The sequence below is a fragment of the Cetorhinus maximus genome, chromosome 12 (genome assembly GCF_964194155.1).
Source record: "Cetorhinus maximus chromosome 12, sCetMax3.hap1.1, whole genome shotgun sequence".
NCBI classification, from domain to species: domain Eukaryota; kingdom Metazoa; phylum Chordata; class Chondrichthyes; order Lamniformes; family Cetorhinidae; genus Cetorhinus; species Cetorhinus maximus.
Window position 1 is genome coordinate 41817046 of NC_135890.1, and position 20822 is coordinate 41837867.

Consider the following 20822-nt stretch of genomic DNA (forward strand, 5'->3'; position numbering starts at 1 on the left):
GATTACTTCGGTGCTGCTTCATGCTCTCGTCGGGACCTGGAAAAATTTATTAATTTTGCTTCCAATCTCCACCCCTCCATCATTTTCACATGGTCCATCTCTGACACTTCTCTTCCCTTCCTTGACCTCTCTGTCTCAATTTCTGATGATAGACTGTGCACCAATATCCATTACAAGCCTACCGACTCCCACAGCTATCTCGACTACAGCTCCTCACACCCCGCTTCCTGTAAGGACTCCATCCCATTCTCTCAGTTCCTTCGCCTCCGTCGCATCTGTTCTGATGACGCTACCTTCAAAAACAGCTCCTCTGACATGTCCTCCTTCTTCCTTAACCGAGGTTTTCCACCCACGGTCGTTGACAGGGCCCTCAACCGTGTCCGGCCCATATCCCGCGCATCCTCCCTCACGCCTTCTCCTCCTTCCCAGAAACATGATAGGGTCCCCCTTGTCTTCACTTATCACCCCACCAGCCTCCGCATTCAAAGGATCATCCTCCGCCATTTCCGCCAACTCCAGCATGATGCCACCACCAAACACATCTTCCCTTCACCCCCCCTGACGGCATTCCGTAGGGATCGTTCCCTCCGGGACGCCCTGGTCCACTCCTCCATCACCCCCTACTCCTCAACCCCCACCTATGGCACCTCCCCATGCCCACGCAGAAGATGCAACACCTGCCCCTTCACTTCCTCTCTCCTCACTGTCCAAGGGCCCAAACACTCCTTTCAAGTGAAGCAGCATTTCACTTGCATTTCCCCTAACTTAGTCTACTGCATTCGTTGCTCCCAATGCGGTCTCCTCTACATTGGAGAGACCAAACGCAAACTGGGCGACCGCTTTGCAGAACACCTGCGGTCCGTCCGCAAGAAAGACCCAAACCTCCCTGTCACTTGCCATTTTAACACTCCACCCTGTTCTCTTGCCCACATGTCTGTCCTTGGCTTGCTGCATTGTTCCAGTGAAGCTCAACGTAAACTGGAGGAACAGCACCTCATCTTCCGACTAGGCACTTTACAGTCTTCCGGGCTGAATATTGAATTCAACAACTTTAGATCCCCCTCCCCCCATCCCCACCCCGTTTCTCCCCCCTCCCTTTTTTTGCAATAATTTATGTAGATTCTTCTTTTCCCACCTATTTCCATTATTTTTAAACCTAAAACTAAAACTTTGTTAGTCTTTCCACCCCACCCCCACTAGAGCTGTACCTTGAGTATCCTGTCTTCCATTCTTAATTAGCACTTTTCTTAGACAATATCACCACCTTCAACACCTCTTTGATCCTTTTGTCTGTGACATCTTTTGATTGTCTGCTCCTATCACTGCTTGCTTATCTCCACAATCACCACACCCTCAACTTCTCTCTCCCCCCGCCCCCCCACCTTAGACCAGCTTATATTTCACTTTTCTCCTAACTATACTCAGTTCTGCCGAAGGGTCATGAAGACTCGAAACGTTAACTGATTTCTTCTCCACCAATGCTGCTAGACCTGCTGAGTTTTTCCAGGTAATTCTGTTTTTCTTTTGGATTTCCAGCATCTGCAGTAGCTTTTAGCTTTTTGTTTTTATAGCCATTTTCCTCTGCTGACCACAGAACTACTGCCTGGAGTTGATATCTGTGATAATCACTGATATGCAGGGAAGCCTGTAACCTGATCTCAAACATGGTTTCCTCTACCCCATGGCAACATGAAACACATTAACCTTGTATCCAGGTAGAAATTCTAATTAGCTCCTTGAGAGACCAGCCCTCTTTCACCTTAGAAGTAAATGGGCAGTTTACAGCACAATTGATTACAACTCAGTATTTTAAACACCTTTCTGGAACTTTGGGAGTCTCAAAATCTTTCTATTGTGAACTCAGAGACTGCAACCATTGTCTCTAAGTGTGGATATCTCGCACTTTCTTCTCAGTAAAACAATCTAAGCTTTCCTTTGATCTCTAACAATTTAACCACCTATGCTTACTGTCAGGGGAAACCAGAACAAGTTGCATGACCTCTTTCATTTACCCTAAATTTAAAGCTACAGTCCCAAAATCAAAATAATATTATAAACCTCATAATTGTAACAGCAGCAACTAATCTGCATGCAGCAAGGTCCCACACATGGCAATGAGATAAATGATCAGGCAATCTGTTTAACAAGGTTGGTTGAAGGCTAAATGTTAGCCAAGATACCTAGAGAATTGAAGCGTTATTCTTCGAATAATGCCATGGGATCTTCTATGTCTCCTGAGAAAGCAAACGGGCTTTGCCTTAGTCTCTCACCTAAAAGATGGCACTTAATAGTGCAGCGCTCCCTCAGTTCTGCACTGAAGCATAACCTAGATTATGTATTCAAGTCTCAGGTGTGGGGTTTAATTGATGATGATACTTCGGGAAGTTTAAAAATGTTCATAACCAGCTAATGTTAAATCATATTTCCTAATGTTCTCAATGGAGCCTTTGTTAAATTTCTGATTTAATCCATTGTTTGGAAGCACAAGAGAATTCCACTAACACGCAACTTAAAACAATAGGCAATGGTAAGATGTAAACAACAGAAACCGCTGGAAATACTTAACAGGTCAGGAAGCACCCGTGGGAGAGAAACAGATTCTCTTTTCTCTGTCTAAAGATGTTGCCTGAGATTTTTTTTTTTCAGATTTCCAGCATCCACAGAATTTTGCTTTAATAATTAGACTTGAACCATTGCCTTACCAGCCATCTTAACAAGAGTTTAGCAAATGCTCACACATGCAGCAGATATCTCAGGTCACTGTAAAATGTACCTCTTCATCCAGTATGTGTCTATATTCCACAAAGTCATTTATCAACTGGGCTGGGCCCATCAGTTCAGTCTTGGCCTTTATCCAATCCATTGAAAACATGAGTAAATAGAGTTCCTGTGAAAAAAGAAATTTACAACATTCAGCATGTTTTTCTCTGATAACACAAAGGTAAAATAGAATCCATACTCGAGAGATCAAAGGGCAATCCAGGTCATTAGTTCCAAGGAAGACAACCTATTTAGCACAAATTGCTACTGAAAACATTTAGAATGACTAAAAAGGCATGTGGTGAGCGTCTAAATTGCTGCTGGCATTCAAAACTGCTCAACCAAGGTGCAAGAGTTTAATTGATTTTGTGCAGTTAAATGGGCCACCTTGCATATTGTACTCCATCTTTTGGGAGGCAGAAGCAGAAGTTACTGACAAGCTCACCTAATCTGGATATAGCCTCCTGTTAGGCAATCTCAGAATGCCACTGACTTAGATCATAACAGAAGTCATAGTCCACAGCACCCTATACTATCATTGAAGGAGTGTGTGATGACAATTTTCACGGTGGAATGAAAAACAGGGAAGGGAATAAAGGACCATAAAATGTAGGAGCATGAGTAGGCCATTTGGCCCATCGAGTCTGCTCCACCATTCAATGAGATCATGGCTGATCCGATAATCCTCAACTCCACTTTCCTGTCTTTTCCCCGTAACCCTTGATTCCTTTACTGATTAAAAAGTAATCAGCCTTGAACATACTTAACGACCCAGCCTCTAGAGTCTTCTGCAGTAAAGAATTCCATAGATTGACTTCCCTCAGAAGAAATTCCTCCTCATCTGTTTTAAATGGGTGCTCCCTTACTCTGATATTATGCCCTCTGGTCCTAGACTCTCCCACAAAGGAAAACGACCTCTCAGCATCTACCCTGTAAAGCCCCCAAAGAATGTTATATGTTTCAATAAGGTCGCCTCTCATTCTTCTAAACTCCAGTGAGTACAGGCCCAACCTACTCAACCTCTCCTCATAAGAAAATCCCTCCACACCCGGGATCAACCTGGTGAATCTTCTCTGGACTGCCTCCAATGCCAGTACATCTTTCCTTAGTTAAGGGGGCCAAAATTGTTCACAGTATTCTAGGTGTGGTCTAACTAGTGCCTTGTACAGTTTTAGCAAAACTTCCCTATTTTTATACTCCATTCCTTTTGAAATAAAGGCCAACATTCCATTTGCCTGCCCTAATACCTGTTGAACTTGTATATTAGCTTTTTGGGATTCATGCACAAGGACTCCCAAATCCCTCTATGCCGCAGCTTTCTGCAGTCTTTCTCCGTTTAAATAATATTCAGCTCCTCTACTCTTCCTGCCAAAGTGCATAACCTCATATTTTCCCATATTATATTCCATCTGCCAAGTTTTTGCCCACTCACTTAACCTGTCTATATCCCTCTGCAGACTCCATGTGTCATCCTCACCACTTGCCTTCCCACCTATTTGCGTGTCATCCACAAACTTGGCAATAGTACATTCACGTCTCTTATCTAAGTGATTAATATATATTGTAAATAATTGAGGCCCCAGCACTGATCCCTGTGGCACTCCACTAGTTTACAGGCTGCCATCTTGAAAATGCCCCTCCTATCCCAACTCTCTGTCTTCTATTAGTTAGCCAATCCTCTATCCTTGCTAATATACTACCCTCAACGCCATGGGGTCTTAGTTTATTAAGTAGCCTTATGTGCAGTACCTTATCGTACGCCTTCTGGAAATCCAAATATATTACATCTACTGGTTCTTCTTTATCTATCCTGCTTGTAACCACCTCAAAGAGCTCTAATAAATTTGATAGGCATGATTTCCCCTTCATGAAGCCATGCTGGCTCTGCTTGATCAGATTATGTATTTCTAAATGCTCTGCTATTACATCTTTATAATAGGCTCCAACATTTTCCCAAACCTCAATCAAATTTCTACATTTTCATTAATTATATTCAGTTACAATGTAAATGGGCCCTAAAACAATACACATGATTTTATTATGAAAGCATCCAAAATACTGTGGATGCTGGAAATCTGAAATAAAAACAGAAAATGCTGGAAAAACTCAGCAGGTTTGGCAGCACCTGTGGAGAGAGAAACACACTTAATGTTTCGAGTCTGTATGACTCTTCTTCAGAGCTAAAAGGTCAGAGCTAACATAGAGTCATATGGACTCGAAACGTTAACTCTGTTTCTCTCTCTACAGATGCTGCCAGACCTGCTGAGTTTTTCCAGCATTTTCTGTTTTTTTATTATTATTATACAAGATTTTATTAGCCCAGTTTATTAGATTGACTCTTGTGAACATAAGCCATCAGCATAAAGTTTCTCGCTCTTACTCTATTTCAATAGACTATAAGCAAGATCATACTTTTACTTGATTAAGTTCTACTTACTACACAGCTCTATGTAAGAATTAGAAGGGCTCATCTGTATTCATTATATTTTAATAGTTATAGGGAAAGTTGAAATATTCACATCAAAAGCTGTTATGGGTTTAGCCTTTCTGCTGAAAACCATTATAGTACTGAGATCCTAACTCTGAAAAAGCAAAATTATTAATTTATAAAATGAGAAATTTAGTACAGTAGCTTATTTGAAATAGCAACTCAATTTCTAACAGAAAATTTTCGTGCAAAAATTATCTTCTGATGTAATGTTCACTATAATCTCTATTTGAAGCATGCAGATAGATTTTTCCATTAGGAAACTGAACTTAAACAGTCAATCATATAGATAACTTTTACTCAATTAAAGATTCCATCCGAGATTAAATCAGATGCCGTCCTTATTTTTCAAAAATGTATTTTATCCTTTTCTTGCTGTCAAGAAAACAAAAAATTGTAACATGTTCTTCTGGTAATAGCCCGGAAATATTTTCTTATGTACTGGAAGTCAGGCTGTAATTGGAATAAGAGCTACAGTGATGACAAGGGTCTAAAGTCAACAGTAAGAAGTGGTTTTTATATGTTAATGAACCAAGAGGAACTTCAATCAGAATTTTATGTAAAGCAATAACAGTAATGGCTTGAATTGAGTTGTTTTAGTTCAAAGTGGGATATATGCAGGTTTAAAAAGGTGTAAGGAGTGAGGTAATGATAGGGTAAGTTTGTTTTTACAAGTCTAAGAGCTAAAGTAAAGGACAATTTAATCAATCCTGGGAAGAAAGCGTTTCTGAAGAGACTGGTTGAAACAATAGAGAGATCAAAGGGAAGGAACGCATTTAGGGAAATACTGAAGCTTATGTGAGAGGGTAGCTGCTTATATCTCCCAGAAGGCAGCAGAGTAGTTGGTCAGAACTACCAGAAGACAGTGTGAACAAGGCCAGACCTAAAGACCCAGTTGCTGTCAGCCTCAGAGGACACCCCAAGGGAAAAGCACTGTGTGGTAAAATTACTGCACTTATATAGATTTTAGAATTTATAAGGATAGCTGTTGAACAGAAAAGGGAAAGGCTAGCTCTGAGGGTAGTTAAGTTAAGATTTGTGGAACTGTTTTAAAGTACTGCTTACTGTGTGAAGCCATTCTTGTGTTTAAATGTAAATGTATTTTTATCCTTTAGAACATAAGAACATAAGAAATAGGAGTAGGCCATTTAGCCTCTCAAGCCTGCCCCGCCATTCAATAAGATCATGGCTGATCTGCCCCAGGCCTCAACTCCTCTTAGCCCTCAATTCCCCGATATTTAAAAAACCTATCTACCTCCTCTTTAAATACTTTGTGATCTAGCCTCCACAACTCTCTGGGGTGCAGAATTCCAGACATTCACTACCCTTTGTCTTTTAATAAATGCTTACTTTAATATAAAATCATCACAAGTAGTCAGGGAAATCATTTCCTGATTTCAGAACCGCTCCTCATACTATAGAAAATGCAAAAAACATTTTGGCTGCTGTTGTAAGTTTCCATTTGGGTTTTGAGCAGCTTAGCATTCACCATCTGCTGAGCCATAACATTGTCAAGTCACTCACCAACTCTGGCAGAGATAGAGAGAAAGAAAAGGTAGGCGGGGGGAATCTTCTCCCAAGCCTCTGATAAAATTGTCTTTTAGTTGGTTGCTAGGAATATGACAGAATTGCCTAGCAAAGCTTTATCATCTGATTATTTCTCTACAGGAAAACATAGTAACTGACTTTGAATGGTTGGAAGATTGAAGATTCAGACCCCAGCTGTCACTTAATACCTCTACATGCCAGAGAAAAGCAACTCTGTATCCTTTGTCTCTTGTACATATCCATACCGCAACTTGCATTTGTATGATCATGCTTATATATATTTGTTGCAAAGCTGCTTAAGTATAATTAGGGTTACAAAATAAATCAAGTACAACAGCATTTAAACTTCATTTTAATAACGCCATCTTGTGAATGGACAAACATGAAGCAAATTAGCTTAAAACTTCTCTTCCTCAACTAACTTCAGAACAGTTCATAAAATTAGACATGCAGGTATGCTAAATGTGCTAAGACATAATGACATACGTTCTGATGAGATAAACACTCAAATGGGTTAACCTGTACAATATCTAATGGCCTGGATTTTGAATTGAGAACAATTAGGCTAAACCATGCCTCAAAGAGGATTCATTGGTTGAAGAGCCAGGCTCCTCACAGATGTCTTGTAGAGAATAGTGCTGGATCAGATGCCTGATGACAGCAAATCAAAAGCTCACAAAAACTCTATGACAGTTGTCAGTCTAGTGAACGGCAAGTGCCGTTCTTTTGGGGCTGACCACAAAATCCAAGCCAATAAATTGATAATGTTTCATTTCAATAAATCAGTTTCACTTTATTACAAAATCCAACAAATACAACAAAAAACAACATACACAAAATCAAAGATATAACCAAAATACTGCAGATGCTGGAAATCTGAAACAAAAACATAAAATGCTGGAAAAACTCAGCAGGTCTAACAGCATTTGTGGAGAGAAAAACAGTTAAAGTTTCAAGTCCGTATGACTCTTCTTCAGAGCTAAAGAGAAGTGAAAATGTGATGAAATTTATACTGTTTAAGGGGGGTGGAGCAGATGAAGCTGGATAGAAGGCCAGCAATAGGTGGGGGCAAAGGAGAGATTGGCAAAGGGTGTTAATGTAGCGGTACTGGCTAAAGGTGGTGCTGATGGTGGCATTAAGGTAAGAAAGCAGAATGTGATAATAGCAGGACAAGGGTAAGCGTTCTGCAAAGAACAACATGAACAAATGACAGATGGCCCTTGTGGGGGTGGGGTGGGGGAGGGGATGATTGGGGGGAAAAAAGATTGAAAATAGGATAAAAGGTGGGGATAAACAAAAACAATGAACAAAAATGAAAATAAATAAAAATAAATGGATAAAAAAAACAAAAGAAACATCAGGCTGAAATACATTTGTAAAAGAACCAAAAATTATTATCCAGGATCCTAAAAGATTCTGACAAACTGGGGGACAGAAGTAGCACTAAAATCTAAATTCATTGAAGGATGTAATTTCATTTAAGTGCATTGTATTTTCTTCCAAAAGGCATTTTTTAAGTTCCCCTGAATTAAATACCTAGATGGAGTTAGTTAAACTGCACTAGCAGTTAGCTAGTATCGTCCCCCAAATTTAAAAACATTTTTAACAGTTTAGAATTAAAACTGGCAACACAACACTGTTATAATACAGTAAAGCACTGAGACATTAGACCAAAAGATTCTATGAAGCAACAAGCACACTGATGGGAAGGCTGAGCAGAAAACAAGTGCTAGATGGGAGGGGGAAATGGAGGTTAGGGGGATGATTACCTCATGCCCCCCTTTTTTTAAACACCTTTTGTAGCTGTTTTGAGCAGGCATTGACAGATGCTTGGAAGCTGGCGGATTCTGGTTTGGATTTTTCCACAGCAATAGAAATGGGAAGAACAGCTTAAATAAAGTTGTACCCAATAAAGCTAATAGCAATTAGCACATAAGTATTTGTTGCTCTTCAAAACTTAATTTAATTAGTGGCTCATGGTTCATAGCACTCACAAAGTTTTAAGTTTTTTAAAAAAGGTGCCAATTAGAGGGAGATGTCTGAAATCTGCACTCCTCCAGTTCTTACCTTTTTAGCATGCCAGATTTTAATCATTCCATCAAAGACAGACATGCCTTCAACTGCTGAGGCTGTAGGCTCTGGAATTCTCTCCCCAAACTTCGGCTCTCTTTTCTCCTTTAAAACAGTCCTTAAAACTTACCTCTTTCCTGTCCTAATATCAGGGTATGGCTCAGTGTTAAATTTAGCTTGACACTATTTCTGCGAAGTGCCTTAGGACATGTCACTATATTAAAGGCACTGTATAAATGCAAGTAGTTGTTGTTCGGAGCAATTTGTTAAACTGGCCCTTGAGAAATAGCAGATGATATATTGGGACAAACACGGAAAAACAAAATGGGACAAAGAGTAACAATTAGTGTTTCGAATTACATAAGCCATGTTACAGTAAGATCATCAATTTGTTACACAGCCTAACTTTCATAAGAGATGGAGCAAACAGTCAACTGAAAGCTTCCTCTGCCAATCATACCTAATCATGGTAGACTGGTATGGCCACTATAAATATACTTTCTCGCTATGGACTTATATTGTTACTTCTGTAATTCTCAAAATGGAACAGTAGTCTTGCAGTTGACTTTTACAGATTAAGACTAAGGTAATTGTATAGTCTGCACTAACCTTGTCCATATTCGCTTTAGCCATATGGTTAGCCAGAAAACTGTACCAATACATACAATCTTCATCAGAAGGTGATGGAAACTGTCTTTTGTACGTCTTCTGATATTGGCGAACCATTTTTGCATGTAAATCCTGAGAGAAAAACAAATATGAATAGAAGCCAACTCAACAAATAATTTCAAAAAATTTTAATAAATCGCAATTAAGCCTGTAAATAGGTAATCATCCCATCCACCTATTTCTCAGTGGGCTCTGCTTAAATATACATAGGGGTGCTATGACAACTGTGTGCCACAACTGCAATTTTCAGGTACAAGAGCATGCACTGCATGAACTTCGTCCATTGTTATCAAACATTTGAGTAGTCTGACCACCAGTACTTAAAAAGTTCCAGAAAAAAGGAGCAGAAATCGGGTACCACAAAGCCAATCCAACACCATCACCCATCCCACCCATGGTCATCTCCCAGACCCTTCCGCAATCAACAAGATTCAGCAAGGGAACAATCAAGCAAGATCCAAGCCAAAAATGTTTTGGGCCTTCTGGCATAGGCTCTAGTGAGAGAGTAAGTGAGCCTGGGCAGTAGATTTTAGTGTAACTTGGTCAGCTTTGGGGAGTTTTCACAATATTTTCTCAGTAGTAAGCTAACAAGGTCAAGGGACTATTTTGTACTAACACTGGGCTGAAGAAGCCATTTTGTATTCTGTACTTTATAATCACTTTCATGTATTAATCAAGAATTACTGTATAATTAGTAATTAATCAGAAACAGATATTTAAATAAGTAGTGAGCTTTAATGCGTAACTGAAGAATAAGTAATTAGCAAGTAGTTATTAAGGCTGGTTAATATACTAATATTTGAAGTTTAAAGCATTAATCTGCTGCAAACCAATATTTCTAAACATACTGCTATTGTCTGTAGGAATAGAGAGCAGTCAGGTACTGTCCTTGACTGCCTGGGCCAGGTGCAAGAGAATGAATGGAGACTTGTACAAATTCATATAAGAGAAAGATCATGAACAGTGTCATTGTTCTGCTCCATGGAGCAATGTATGTAAATGACTAGATCCAATAATAATTAACCCAGTCACAGCAAATAACCGACTGGCTAATTACAACAGGCTTGATTAGAGATGAGGTAATGGTAATTCAGGGGTTAAAAGTAGAGGTTCCGAGCGACATCTTTGCTAGCTGATGTCATATCAGAAAGGAGAGACGTATCCTCTATGGCACCCCTAGGGAAGGGTGGTAAATTCAGTCTAAGGTTTGCCTAAATCTGCCGATCCTGTTGTTTGAGAGTCGGAAAGGATTGAGAGAGTTAAGCATTTAAATTTCATCTTCTATACTATATTTCTTAATTAGAATCTGTTCAATCTAGAACTTCTGTATTAATAGTCTTGTGTACTACTTTATTATTCCATTTTCAAATAAACCTTCTAATTTCACCACTGAAGAGGGTGCTGGGTGTTTGGAATTCACTGCCTGCTTTGATGGTGGAGGCAGAAGCCCACAACTCATTTAAAAGGCACCTGGATCTGCATCTGAAGTGCTGTAACCTACAAGATTACGGACCAGGTGTTGAAGGTTCAGGAGAGATGTGAAAAAGCAAATACGAGAAGCAAAGAGGGATTATGAAAAAACACTGGCAGCTAACATAAAAGGAAATTCCAAAGTATTCTATAAGCACACCAGTAGAAGAAGGGCAGTAAAAGGAGGAATAGAGCTGTTTAGGGACCAAATTGGAGATTTATAGATAGAGGCAAGGGGCATGGCTGAGGTGTTAAATGAATACTTTACAACTGTCTTTACCTATGAGGTAGTAGTTAGAGTTTGGAATGCACTGCCTGGAAGTGTGCTGGAGGCAGGTTCAATTAAGGCATTCAAGAGGGCATTGGATGATTATCTAAATAGAAACAATGTGCAGGGTTATTGGGAAAAGGCAAGCGATTGGCACAAGTAAAAATGCTCAGAGAGCCGGTGCAGATACAATGGGCCAAATGGCCTCCTTCTACACCATAACAATTCTGTGATTCTGATTCTTTCTCGGTGAGCACAGACACAATGGGCTGAATGACCACTTTCTGTGCTGTGAATTTTCTATGGTTCAAAGTCTCATAGTCCATCTATTATGGTTAAAGCCTTGAAAAATAACAAAGGTAAGTATTGGTAAATTGATTTATGATTGGATTCAGGTGCTCAAGTTATACATCCCAAAATCTTAATCTGATCAAAAAATCTTAAAGGAGGCACAACCTGTCTGGGCTTTCACACCAATTTCAGCCAGAAATCAAGGATCAGCCCCATTGCGTCTCTTGTTGATCAAGAAAAATTGTAATCTGCATGCATAATATTCAAAACAGTCTATAACATCTCATGTGATACCGATATCTATGATTACACATTTGCTAAAAGATTTGCTAGTTAAAAATGATACTTCCACTAAGAAGCCAAATATACAAAATGAAGCAACGAGAAAATGATCATGGGGGGAAAAAATAACTTATGTCTTAAAATAAGAAAAACTACCGGAAGTCGTTTGCGATTCTGTTCAGTCAGGAAGTCCAATTGTAAATCATGCAGGTAATACTGAAAAGAGTTCCCATTGCGGTCACAGAATAGTAAAGATTTGTTGACAAAGACTTGTAAGATGTCTTCTACTTCTTCTGTATCCAACGCCCACAGAATACATAGAACCTGTTCCGACATGAAAATTCACAGCAACAAATGAAATTTACCACAGAAACAACTACTTGTATTTGTATAGTGCATTTAACATAGTAAAACGTCCCAAGGCACTTTACAGGAGCGTTATTACACAAAATGTGACACCAACATAAGAAAATAGTAGGCTGGATGCCAAAATCTTGGTCAAAGAGATTGGTTTTACGAAGAGGAAGGAGAAGTAGAGAGGTTGAGAGGTTTAGGGAGGGAAATCCAGAGCTTGGGACCTGGGCAGCTGAAGGGGCAGCCGTCAATGGTGCAAGTCATTGAAACCAGAGAAGGTGAAGTGCCCAGAATTGGAGGAAGGCAGATACCTCTGAAGGTTGTTTGGCTGGAGTAAATTACAGAGATAGGGAGGGGTGAGGCTGTGGAAGGATTTGAAAACAAAGATGTCAATTTTAAAATCAAGGCATTGCTTAACCAGGAGCCAATGTAGGTCAGTGAGCTGATGGGTGAATAGTATTTGTTATTATTATTTATCAGCAATTAACAGTGTGAACATTCCCCAGTGCAAATTATTTCCAAAGAGCCATCAATGAAATCTCCCATTTCCTTCAATCAGAACTGGCCATGCAGTCTGTGCCTTATGAAGCTATATGATGCCTCTCCGTTTGGTCAAAAATAATTAAAAAGAGTGCACATAAATGTAAAAACTTCTGAAATTGATTTGACTGAGAGCATGCCTGTGGCAAAACATGTACTTGTTGAATATTTTAACTTGAACTTTATACAAAATACAGAAATAACCAGTAAGGGATCAACTACAAATAGAAAGCCATTGATTCAAGCTAGACAACTTGGTCAAGGCCCATACAATGGTTGTGAGAAGTGCTAAGTGTTTAATCAACCCAGGGTGTTACATTGGCAACGGCAAATCTGTTTCAGGTTCAAAGATTGGCTACATTCAATATTGATGATTGGACATTTGTTCTAATGGAATTACAAGAGGTGTAGACACCTGTCACTTTTGTTTCAGGAAGCCTGCAGGGATCCTTAATCATTGATGTGGAGCATAAAATAAGCTCAACTTGAGACAGTCCAACCAAAAAAGACTTATCATCCCCTTTTAAAACAGCCTGAAAGATGAAAGAAGCGTACTGTTAACTTACATTTACCCAAGTCTACCAAAAGACAAGGAGATTGTTGATTGTGTCCATTTTTTTTTGATTGACGGCTGTTTGAAAAGAGGTCAAGAACATGATTCACTGAAGCCCCCTAAACCCCTAAATAACGAACAGATTGGAGATTGTGTTCTGGCGCAACAGAATTATATTGAGAGCCAACATACAGCCAGTCATACCTGAATCATGAGGTCAACAGCTGCAAGATGGTAGCTGGCAAACAAAGTTAGGCTAGATTAAGTTTAAGGTTCGGCAGCATCGGTGGAGAAGAAAACAGTTGACGTTTCGCGTCCTCATGACCCTTCGGACCTTCTGCCAAAGGGTCATGAGGACTCGAAACGTCAACTGTTTTCTTCTCCACCGATGCTGCCAGACCTGCTGAGTTTTTCCAGGTAATTCTGTTTTTGTTTTGGATTTCCAGCATCCGCAGTAGCTTTTAGCTTTTTGTTTTTATTTAAGTTTAAGGTTTATGCATAGAAAGGAAGCAAATAGTATCATTGTTGGTTTATGCCCCAAGGAGAAATGCATATTTTGTGTTATAGTGAATACTGGCCATTTATTTGCCTTATGTAATTAAAACAACTTGTTGGTCCAAAGCTAGTGTTGTGATTTGGTAACAATAAACATCCAATCTATCTTTCAGGAAAAGTACATGAAGATGTTACTACAAGCAAGAGCAAAATAGCTATTTTGTTCTGTTGAGCTTGCATGAATAGATAAATAATATCTACTGTTACATATAGAGTTAAAATGGATTTCATTCTTTTGATATGAAACTTAAAATGGTTTCAGTCCTGAGGCTGGCTGGTGCTTAGCAACCGAGAACCCATGTGCCATGCTGGTGTTACACACACTACAGGGAGAAGCTTCACAGCTGAAGAAATGTTTAATTGTCATTAAAACTATAGCAGACATTTCTACTGGATGAAAGCAGAGGGAAAAATTGAGTTTTTACGAAGAATTTAATAAACTATTGTGTGTTGTATAATGCTGCCTTATACACTGTGGGCATCTCACCTAGCTTTGGTCAATCCTTTTAATATGTAATATCTGTATAGTAGTTATTTTAGCCAGTGCAACTCTGGCCCAGCAGGTGATATTTGCACTGATTTAGTCTGATGAATTACATAAATCTGCGTGCATGTTTACTGTAACTAGGCTAATAGTTAAGGGTAATATTTAACATGGGGCTGTTCTATCAAACAGAAATACAGAAACTACCCAGTTGGTTTGGCAGCATTTGTTGAAAGAAACAGAGTTAACGTTTCAGAATGGTTCTGATGAAGGGTCACTGACCTGAAACATTAACTCTGTTTCTCTCTCCACAGATGCTGCAAGACCTGCTGAGCATTTCCAGAATTTTCTGTTTTTATTTCAGATATCCAACATCTGCAGTATTTTGCTTTTATATTTCTGTACTGTCAGATGCTTCCCTATCAAGAGTAACAGGGGTCACTTATTGGAAGTATGGTCTGAACATTGAAAAGGATGGCTATGTTTTAAAAATGAACCATAACAATAAGATTAAGGGGAAATTCAGCTGAATGCACTTTTCATTTAAATAATTTACCATTGATGTTTTTGAAAGCCATTTTCCTTTGATCCATCTGCAGTTCACTGCTATTTTCCAAAGGGCTGTCAAAGGATTGATGTAATGAAAGTCCCATTGCTCATTAAAACAAAATTTCAAAATGATTTGGCACAGTAAAGTGATATACTTCTATAAATATTAATAGGTATTATTCTACAGATATTTCTGCTCATCCCACAACATACCGCATGAAACCACTCATTACTTATCACAGCTTCCTGCTCAGTGGTCTAATGATGCCATCTGTAAATGAGCATCACAGGGAAATCAATAGGCTTGTGTTCATTTCAAATATTCCGAACAAATAAACTTAATATGCAAAAGCAAATTTTAGTCTACTGTAATAGCAAACAGCCAACTTTCTTTTCATTCCTTCACTGGGTGTTGGCATTGGTGGCAAGGCTGGCATTTATTGCCCATTCAAAATCACCCTCAAGAAAGCAGTGAGGAGCTGCCTTCTTGAACTGCTGAAACTCTGGTGAATGTACTCCCACAATGCAATTAGATAATTACAGGACTTTGATTCATCGATGATAAAGGAATGGTAATGTATTTCCAAGTTAGGATAATGTGTGAGTTGGAGGGAAATTTACAGCTGGCAGTGTTCCCATGCATCTGCTTCCCTGGTCCTTCTTGGTGGTAGGGGTTGCGAGTTTGGGAGCTTCTGTTGAAGAAGCCTTGGCAAGGTGCTGCTGTGCGTCTTTCAGATGGTACACAATGCTGCCATGGTGCGCCAGTGTTGGAGGGATTGAAATGTTGAAGGTCCTGGATGGTATCAAGCTTCTTGAGTATTGTTGGAGTTGCAATCATTCAAGCAAGTGGAAAACGTTTCATCATTGGCTTGTGCATTGCAGATGGCAGAAAGGCTTTGAGGAATCAGGAGGTGAGCGACTTGCAACAGAATTCCCAGTCTCTGACCTGCATTTGTCACCACAGTATTTATGTGGGTGATCTAATAAAGTTTCTGGTTAATGGTCATCCCTAGGATGTTGATGGTGGCAGAATTGACAATGTTAATGCCATTGTATGTCAAGTCGAGGTGGTTAGATTCTCTCTATTGGTGAAGTTGGTCATCATCTGGCAGTTGTTTGGCATAAATGTTACTTGCCATTTAGCAACTCAATTATCGAATGCTTTTGAGGTCTTGCTGCATCCAGCACTGACTGCTTCAATATCTGAGGTGTTGCGAACAGAATTGCAAGAGGTGTCAGCTGTGGCTCAGTTCATAGCACCCTCGCCTTTGAATCAGAGGGTTGTGGGTTCATGTCCCACTCCCAGAAAAACCAAGAACTGTGATTGTACTCGAAAGAAGTTGCAATCTGTGACTGTCGGTAACTCGAAAGAGTTTCTCACTCCTGAACTTATGATGAAGGGAAGTCATTGATGAAGCAGCTGAAGATGGTTGGGCCTAGGACAGTGCCTTGAGGAACTCCTACAGCAGTGTCCGGAGGCTGGGCTGATTGGCTTGCAACAACCACAACCAGCTTAACTTGTGCTAGGCATGACTCCAGCCAGTGGAGATCTTTCCCCCAACCCCAATTCCCATTGATTTCAATTTTAGTGGGACTCCTTGATGACACACTCAGTCAAATGCTGCCTTGAATACAAGCGCAGTCACACTCGCCTCATCTCTTTTGTTTGGTTTAAAGCTGTAATGAGGTTTAGAGCCAAGTGATCCTGGCAGTTATTGCTGAGTAATTGCCACTTGATAGCACAGTTGCCAACCCCTTGCATCACTTTGCTGATTATTTAGAGTAGACTGGTGGTGCTATAACTGGTTGGATTGGATTCATCTTGTTTTTTTGTGGGCAGGACATACATGGGCAATTTTCCGCTTTGTCGGGTAAATGCTAGTGCCGTTGCTGTATTAGAGCAGCTTGGCTAGAGGCATGGCTAGATCTGGCATACTACAGCCGAGATGCTGTTGAGGCCCAGAGCCTTTGCTGTTTCTAGTACACTCAGCTGTTCCTTGAAAACACGTAAGTGTATCAAATTGACTGAAGACTGACTTCTGTGATGGTAGGGACTTCAGGAGGAAGCCGAGCTAGATCATCCATTTGCTGATTGATGCTCAGGGTAACTCGACTCCAGACCTCATTACATGTCTATATCTTGTCCATCAGTAAGGGTGAGCCACGGAAACACAAGTCTAGGCTTTCCGGCAACACACATCAGTCTTCCAGCTGTTCTGGAATGGGATGGGAGGCTGGGAAAGTTCTAAAAGCCACATTTCTGTCATGGCCGGTGGCATAAAATTCATCTGCTTATATACAAATCACATTGTAATGCCATTTGTATTCCCCATCCTTTGCCTTGTTGGAACACTGAACCCAAGCTCAACAGGTCAGTCAAAGCATCCAGCATTCACAGATCATCGGAGGTGCCCTCAAGGTTTACTTGAAATGGAATTGGTGCAATTGCTTTCAAAATGTTGGCAAAGCAAAGGCACCAAGAGCAGCAACCAGAATTTTATTGATAAACCGTTAAAAATATTCAGGCAGCAAAAGCCTGCTGCAGCACCATTTCTGTCCCAACTCCCTGGCAGAAGTCAAGGAGCCTGCCTCTAACATGCAAATAAGCAAAGGCCAGAAAGCTGTTCAAGGCAAAGTGAATTGCCAACCCCACAGCCATCACCAATCAAAAAGCATAGGTCTTAATTTTTAAAAATACATGCATAAATCAGCAGGCAGTAAAAATTAAGTCAATCTAATTTCCCCCAGATCAGCAAATCAGGTTGAATTGATAATACATGTTTCCATTACCCTACCTTAGTTGGCACTTTCACATCTTTTGCAAGTATAGAGAGGTCTTTGTAGTATTCTTTATAGTCCTCCTTCAACACCTCAATGCTTACTGCCATGGCCTCATCAAGTGCTTCATAGTCATAGGAGGAGGATTTGCGAATTCTTTTGAATTGTTTATTCTGCAGCTGGTTGAGGTAATAGTTCCAGCGCGTTGGAAATTCTCGCAGCAGTGCACCAATGAGGGAGACGATGAGAGGAGAACCTGTGAAACATTAGCATGCATTTCTATTTGCTTACAAAGTTTATTTCAAAAATATCAAGTAAATTCACTTTATAAACTCTTGGCCAGAGACATTTCCAGCCATTATTAAATGGTAAACAGCACATTATTACACTGTCAGATAGAATCTTGCCATCACAATTACTTTTAAAAGAGCTATGATCAACCTTACAGGTTTTCTTTCACTTATTTATTTAAACAAACTGAATTCTGATTTTCATCAGAGGAACTTGTAGATTGATTGGAGGAAATTTCCAAGCCTCGTGATGACAGCTAGTTGAATTAGATTAAGTGATTACAGGCCACTTTTATTAATACAGGAATGCAGCCAACAGTTGGTATCTGACTCCTTTCCACCACCTTTCTCAGCTTTTTCATAGTCTAACCACCTCAATGTTCAAAGGATCAATGACATCTTCAACTCACAAAAATGCACGTTGACAAAAGTCATGGTTGCCAGCTTCAGTCAAATAAATAAGGAACACAAGAACAGGAGTAGGCCATTCTGCCACTCAAGCCTGCTCTGCACTTCAATGAAGAGCCATTCCCGGCATTTACAAGACAATGGACAGCAACTCCATTGGAGAAGCAAAAGAGCATGAGCATCCTTTAACGGATCTAAACTTATGGTTAAAAGAAACAAACGTGGGTTGGCAGCACAATTTGGACAATTCCAACGACAGTTCAATGCTGAATACAGCTGAAAAATGGCCTATAGAATGGAATATCAAGCCAGACTTGAGCACAAACATCAAGGTTGATATTCCAGTGCAGTACTAAAGGAGCGCTGCACTGTCAGAGGTGTCATCTTTCAGTGAGACTTTAAACCAAGGCCCCAAATGCCCTCTCGAATGGACATAAAAAAATTCCATGGCACTATTCTGAATAGCCGGGCGGGGGGTTGCCAATATTTAGCCCAGAGTCAACAACAACCAAGATAAAATGATCTGGTCATTAGCACATTGCTGTTTGTCAGAGCTTGCTGCGCACAAAATAGTCACAACATAGTTTCCCACATTACAACAGTGACACTTCAAGTAGTACTTCACTGGCTGTAAAACGCTTCGAGACATCTGGTGGTCGTGAAAGGCTTTAAGTAAATTGAAGTCCTTATTAAAGGTGTGATTTAGGCAGAGGCCCATGGTCATGGCAGATTCAGTCAAGGCATTCAAAGGAGATTTAGACTGTTACGTGAAAAGGAAGAATGTGCAGGGTTACAGGGAGAAGGTGAAGCGGTAACAGGTGAATTGTTCAGAGAGCTGGTTCAGACACAATGGACTGAATGGCCTCCTTCCGTGCTGTAACAATTCTGTGATTTTCATAAGAAAGCACAGGACAGGATTTTAAAAACTATGCAGTCCATGTGATCAGTTTCTAAAGCTAAAATTTCTCAATCACCTTCCCTCAAATACCTATCCAATCCTCCCTCAAGATTTTCCACATTATCTGCTTCTCTAGGTAGTTCATTCCACAAGTTCAATATCTTCTATGTAAAATAATTAAATCCCCAACTGTCTATTCATCTCTCTTTTAAGCTTGAGCACGAGCTCTATGGTAATTCCAAACAAATCAGAAATTGACCCATTACATTAAGAATTTTGATAGTTCGAAGATGCATCCTGACCCTTCACTTCTCCAGACTGAACAATCTTTGGTTCTTCAACATCTCCTCAAATACAATATCTTTAAACCAGGTATCAATTTAGTTAACTTCTCTAAACTGCAACCAGCGGCTGTAAATCCTTGCTGTAGTTCAGTTGTCAGAACTGCAAAGTACGCCAGGTGTGGCTATACTAGTGGCCTAAATAGAATGACTAGCTAGATTAGTGATCTATCCTTCTTATTATAGATCCTAAGATCACAGGATCAAGGGTCATCACAACCTGAAATGTTAGCTTTGTTTCTCCCCACAGATGCTGTCTGACCTGACTATTTATTTCAGATTTCCAGCATCTGCAGTATTCCACTTTTGTCCTAAGATTTAGTATGATTTCCTGACTGTTGCCACACATTACACTGCTATTTGTAATGAGCTGTCAATGCCCTGAGTTCACTCTGTATTTTGTCCAGTGGTCTACAGTCGTTTTGTTTGTACTCCTGTTATTTATTTCCTTCCTTGCTTTTGTTATTTAAAGTAAACATCTGCCATTCATCAGCTGACCTTCCTAACTCATCCAGGTCACATTGATTTTGGATTGCTGAATCCGTGCTGTTTCAAATCTCCTCCTCCCATTCTCATCCTCAATATGGTGCCATCTGCAAATTTGGACCGCACCATTAACCCTCTCTATGCCACGGGAGGCAATCTTGTAAATTACAAAGAGATTAAAAAGTAATAAACTGAAAGAAGTCCTGCAATTTAACAGGAAGATTACTTCATTACACAGTTGCACCCAGGAGAGATTGGCATTAGACTGAAATGCATAAAAGGGAACAGGTATGCAGGTTGCCCTATTCAAATCCACATAAAAGCATCAACCATCATTAACTGACTGAGCCAATCAAGTCACCTGTGTTTGCTAATTCAAATCCTTCATGTAGTTGGGACTCAGCAACTTTAGCTTGCCACTATCTCCCAGTTTGACCAGGACTCATTGCTCATGTTTCTACTGAGTGTCTGCCATAATCGAGCGTTACTGTTGGAATCTTCAACTGCTGATATCCCTGGAACCATAACCCAACTAAGATTCAGTGCCGATAAAAGCAAAAAACTGCGGATGCTGGAAATCCAAAGCAAAAACAAAAATAAAAATACTTGGAAAACCAAAGATTCAGCGCCTTCAGGAATAGGGAAAGGGGACAAGAGAAAGTTGGAACAGGAGAGAAAAGAGTGTGAATCATAATTCTTTGCAACAACTTGATTTTTGCTAAAGGTGCAAGACAGCCAGA

At 40.0% G+C, this 20822-nt stretch overlaps 1 protein-coding gene across 10 annotated transcripts in view; it reads right to left on the reverse strand.

Annotated features, from left to right (window-relative positions):
- The window catches only part of apaf1 (apoptotic peptidase activating factor 1), a 215259-nt gene that overhangs the window by 150250 nt on the left and 44187 nt on the right, over positions 1 to 20822 (reverse strand). For 8 of the 10 annotated variants that reach the window (XR_013578123.1, XR_013578124.1, XM_078553441.1 and 5 more), the window contains exons 8-11: positions 17677 to 17915; positions 12003 to 12170; positions 9476 to 9607; positions 2774 to 2887 (exon numbers count right to left, since the gene is read on the reverse strand). Coding sequence is in view for 6 of the 10 variants with exons in the window: in XM_078553441.1 (XP_078409567.1) it covers positions 2774 to 2887; positions 9476 to 9607; positions 12003 to 12170; positions 17677 to 17915 (653 nt within the window). In the remaining 4 variants the exon portion in view is untranslated. Of the gene's footprint in view, positions 1 to 2773; positions 2888 to 9475; positions 9608 to 12002; positions 12171 to 13306; positions 13421 to 17676; positions 17916 to 20822 lie in introns of those variants that run through there. The other 2 variants (XR_013578125.1, XR_013578126.1) reach the window with 2 other exon arrangements.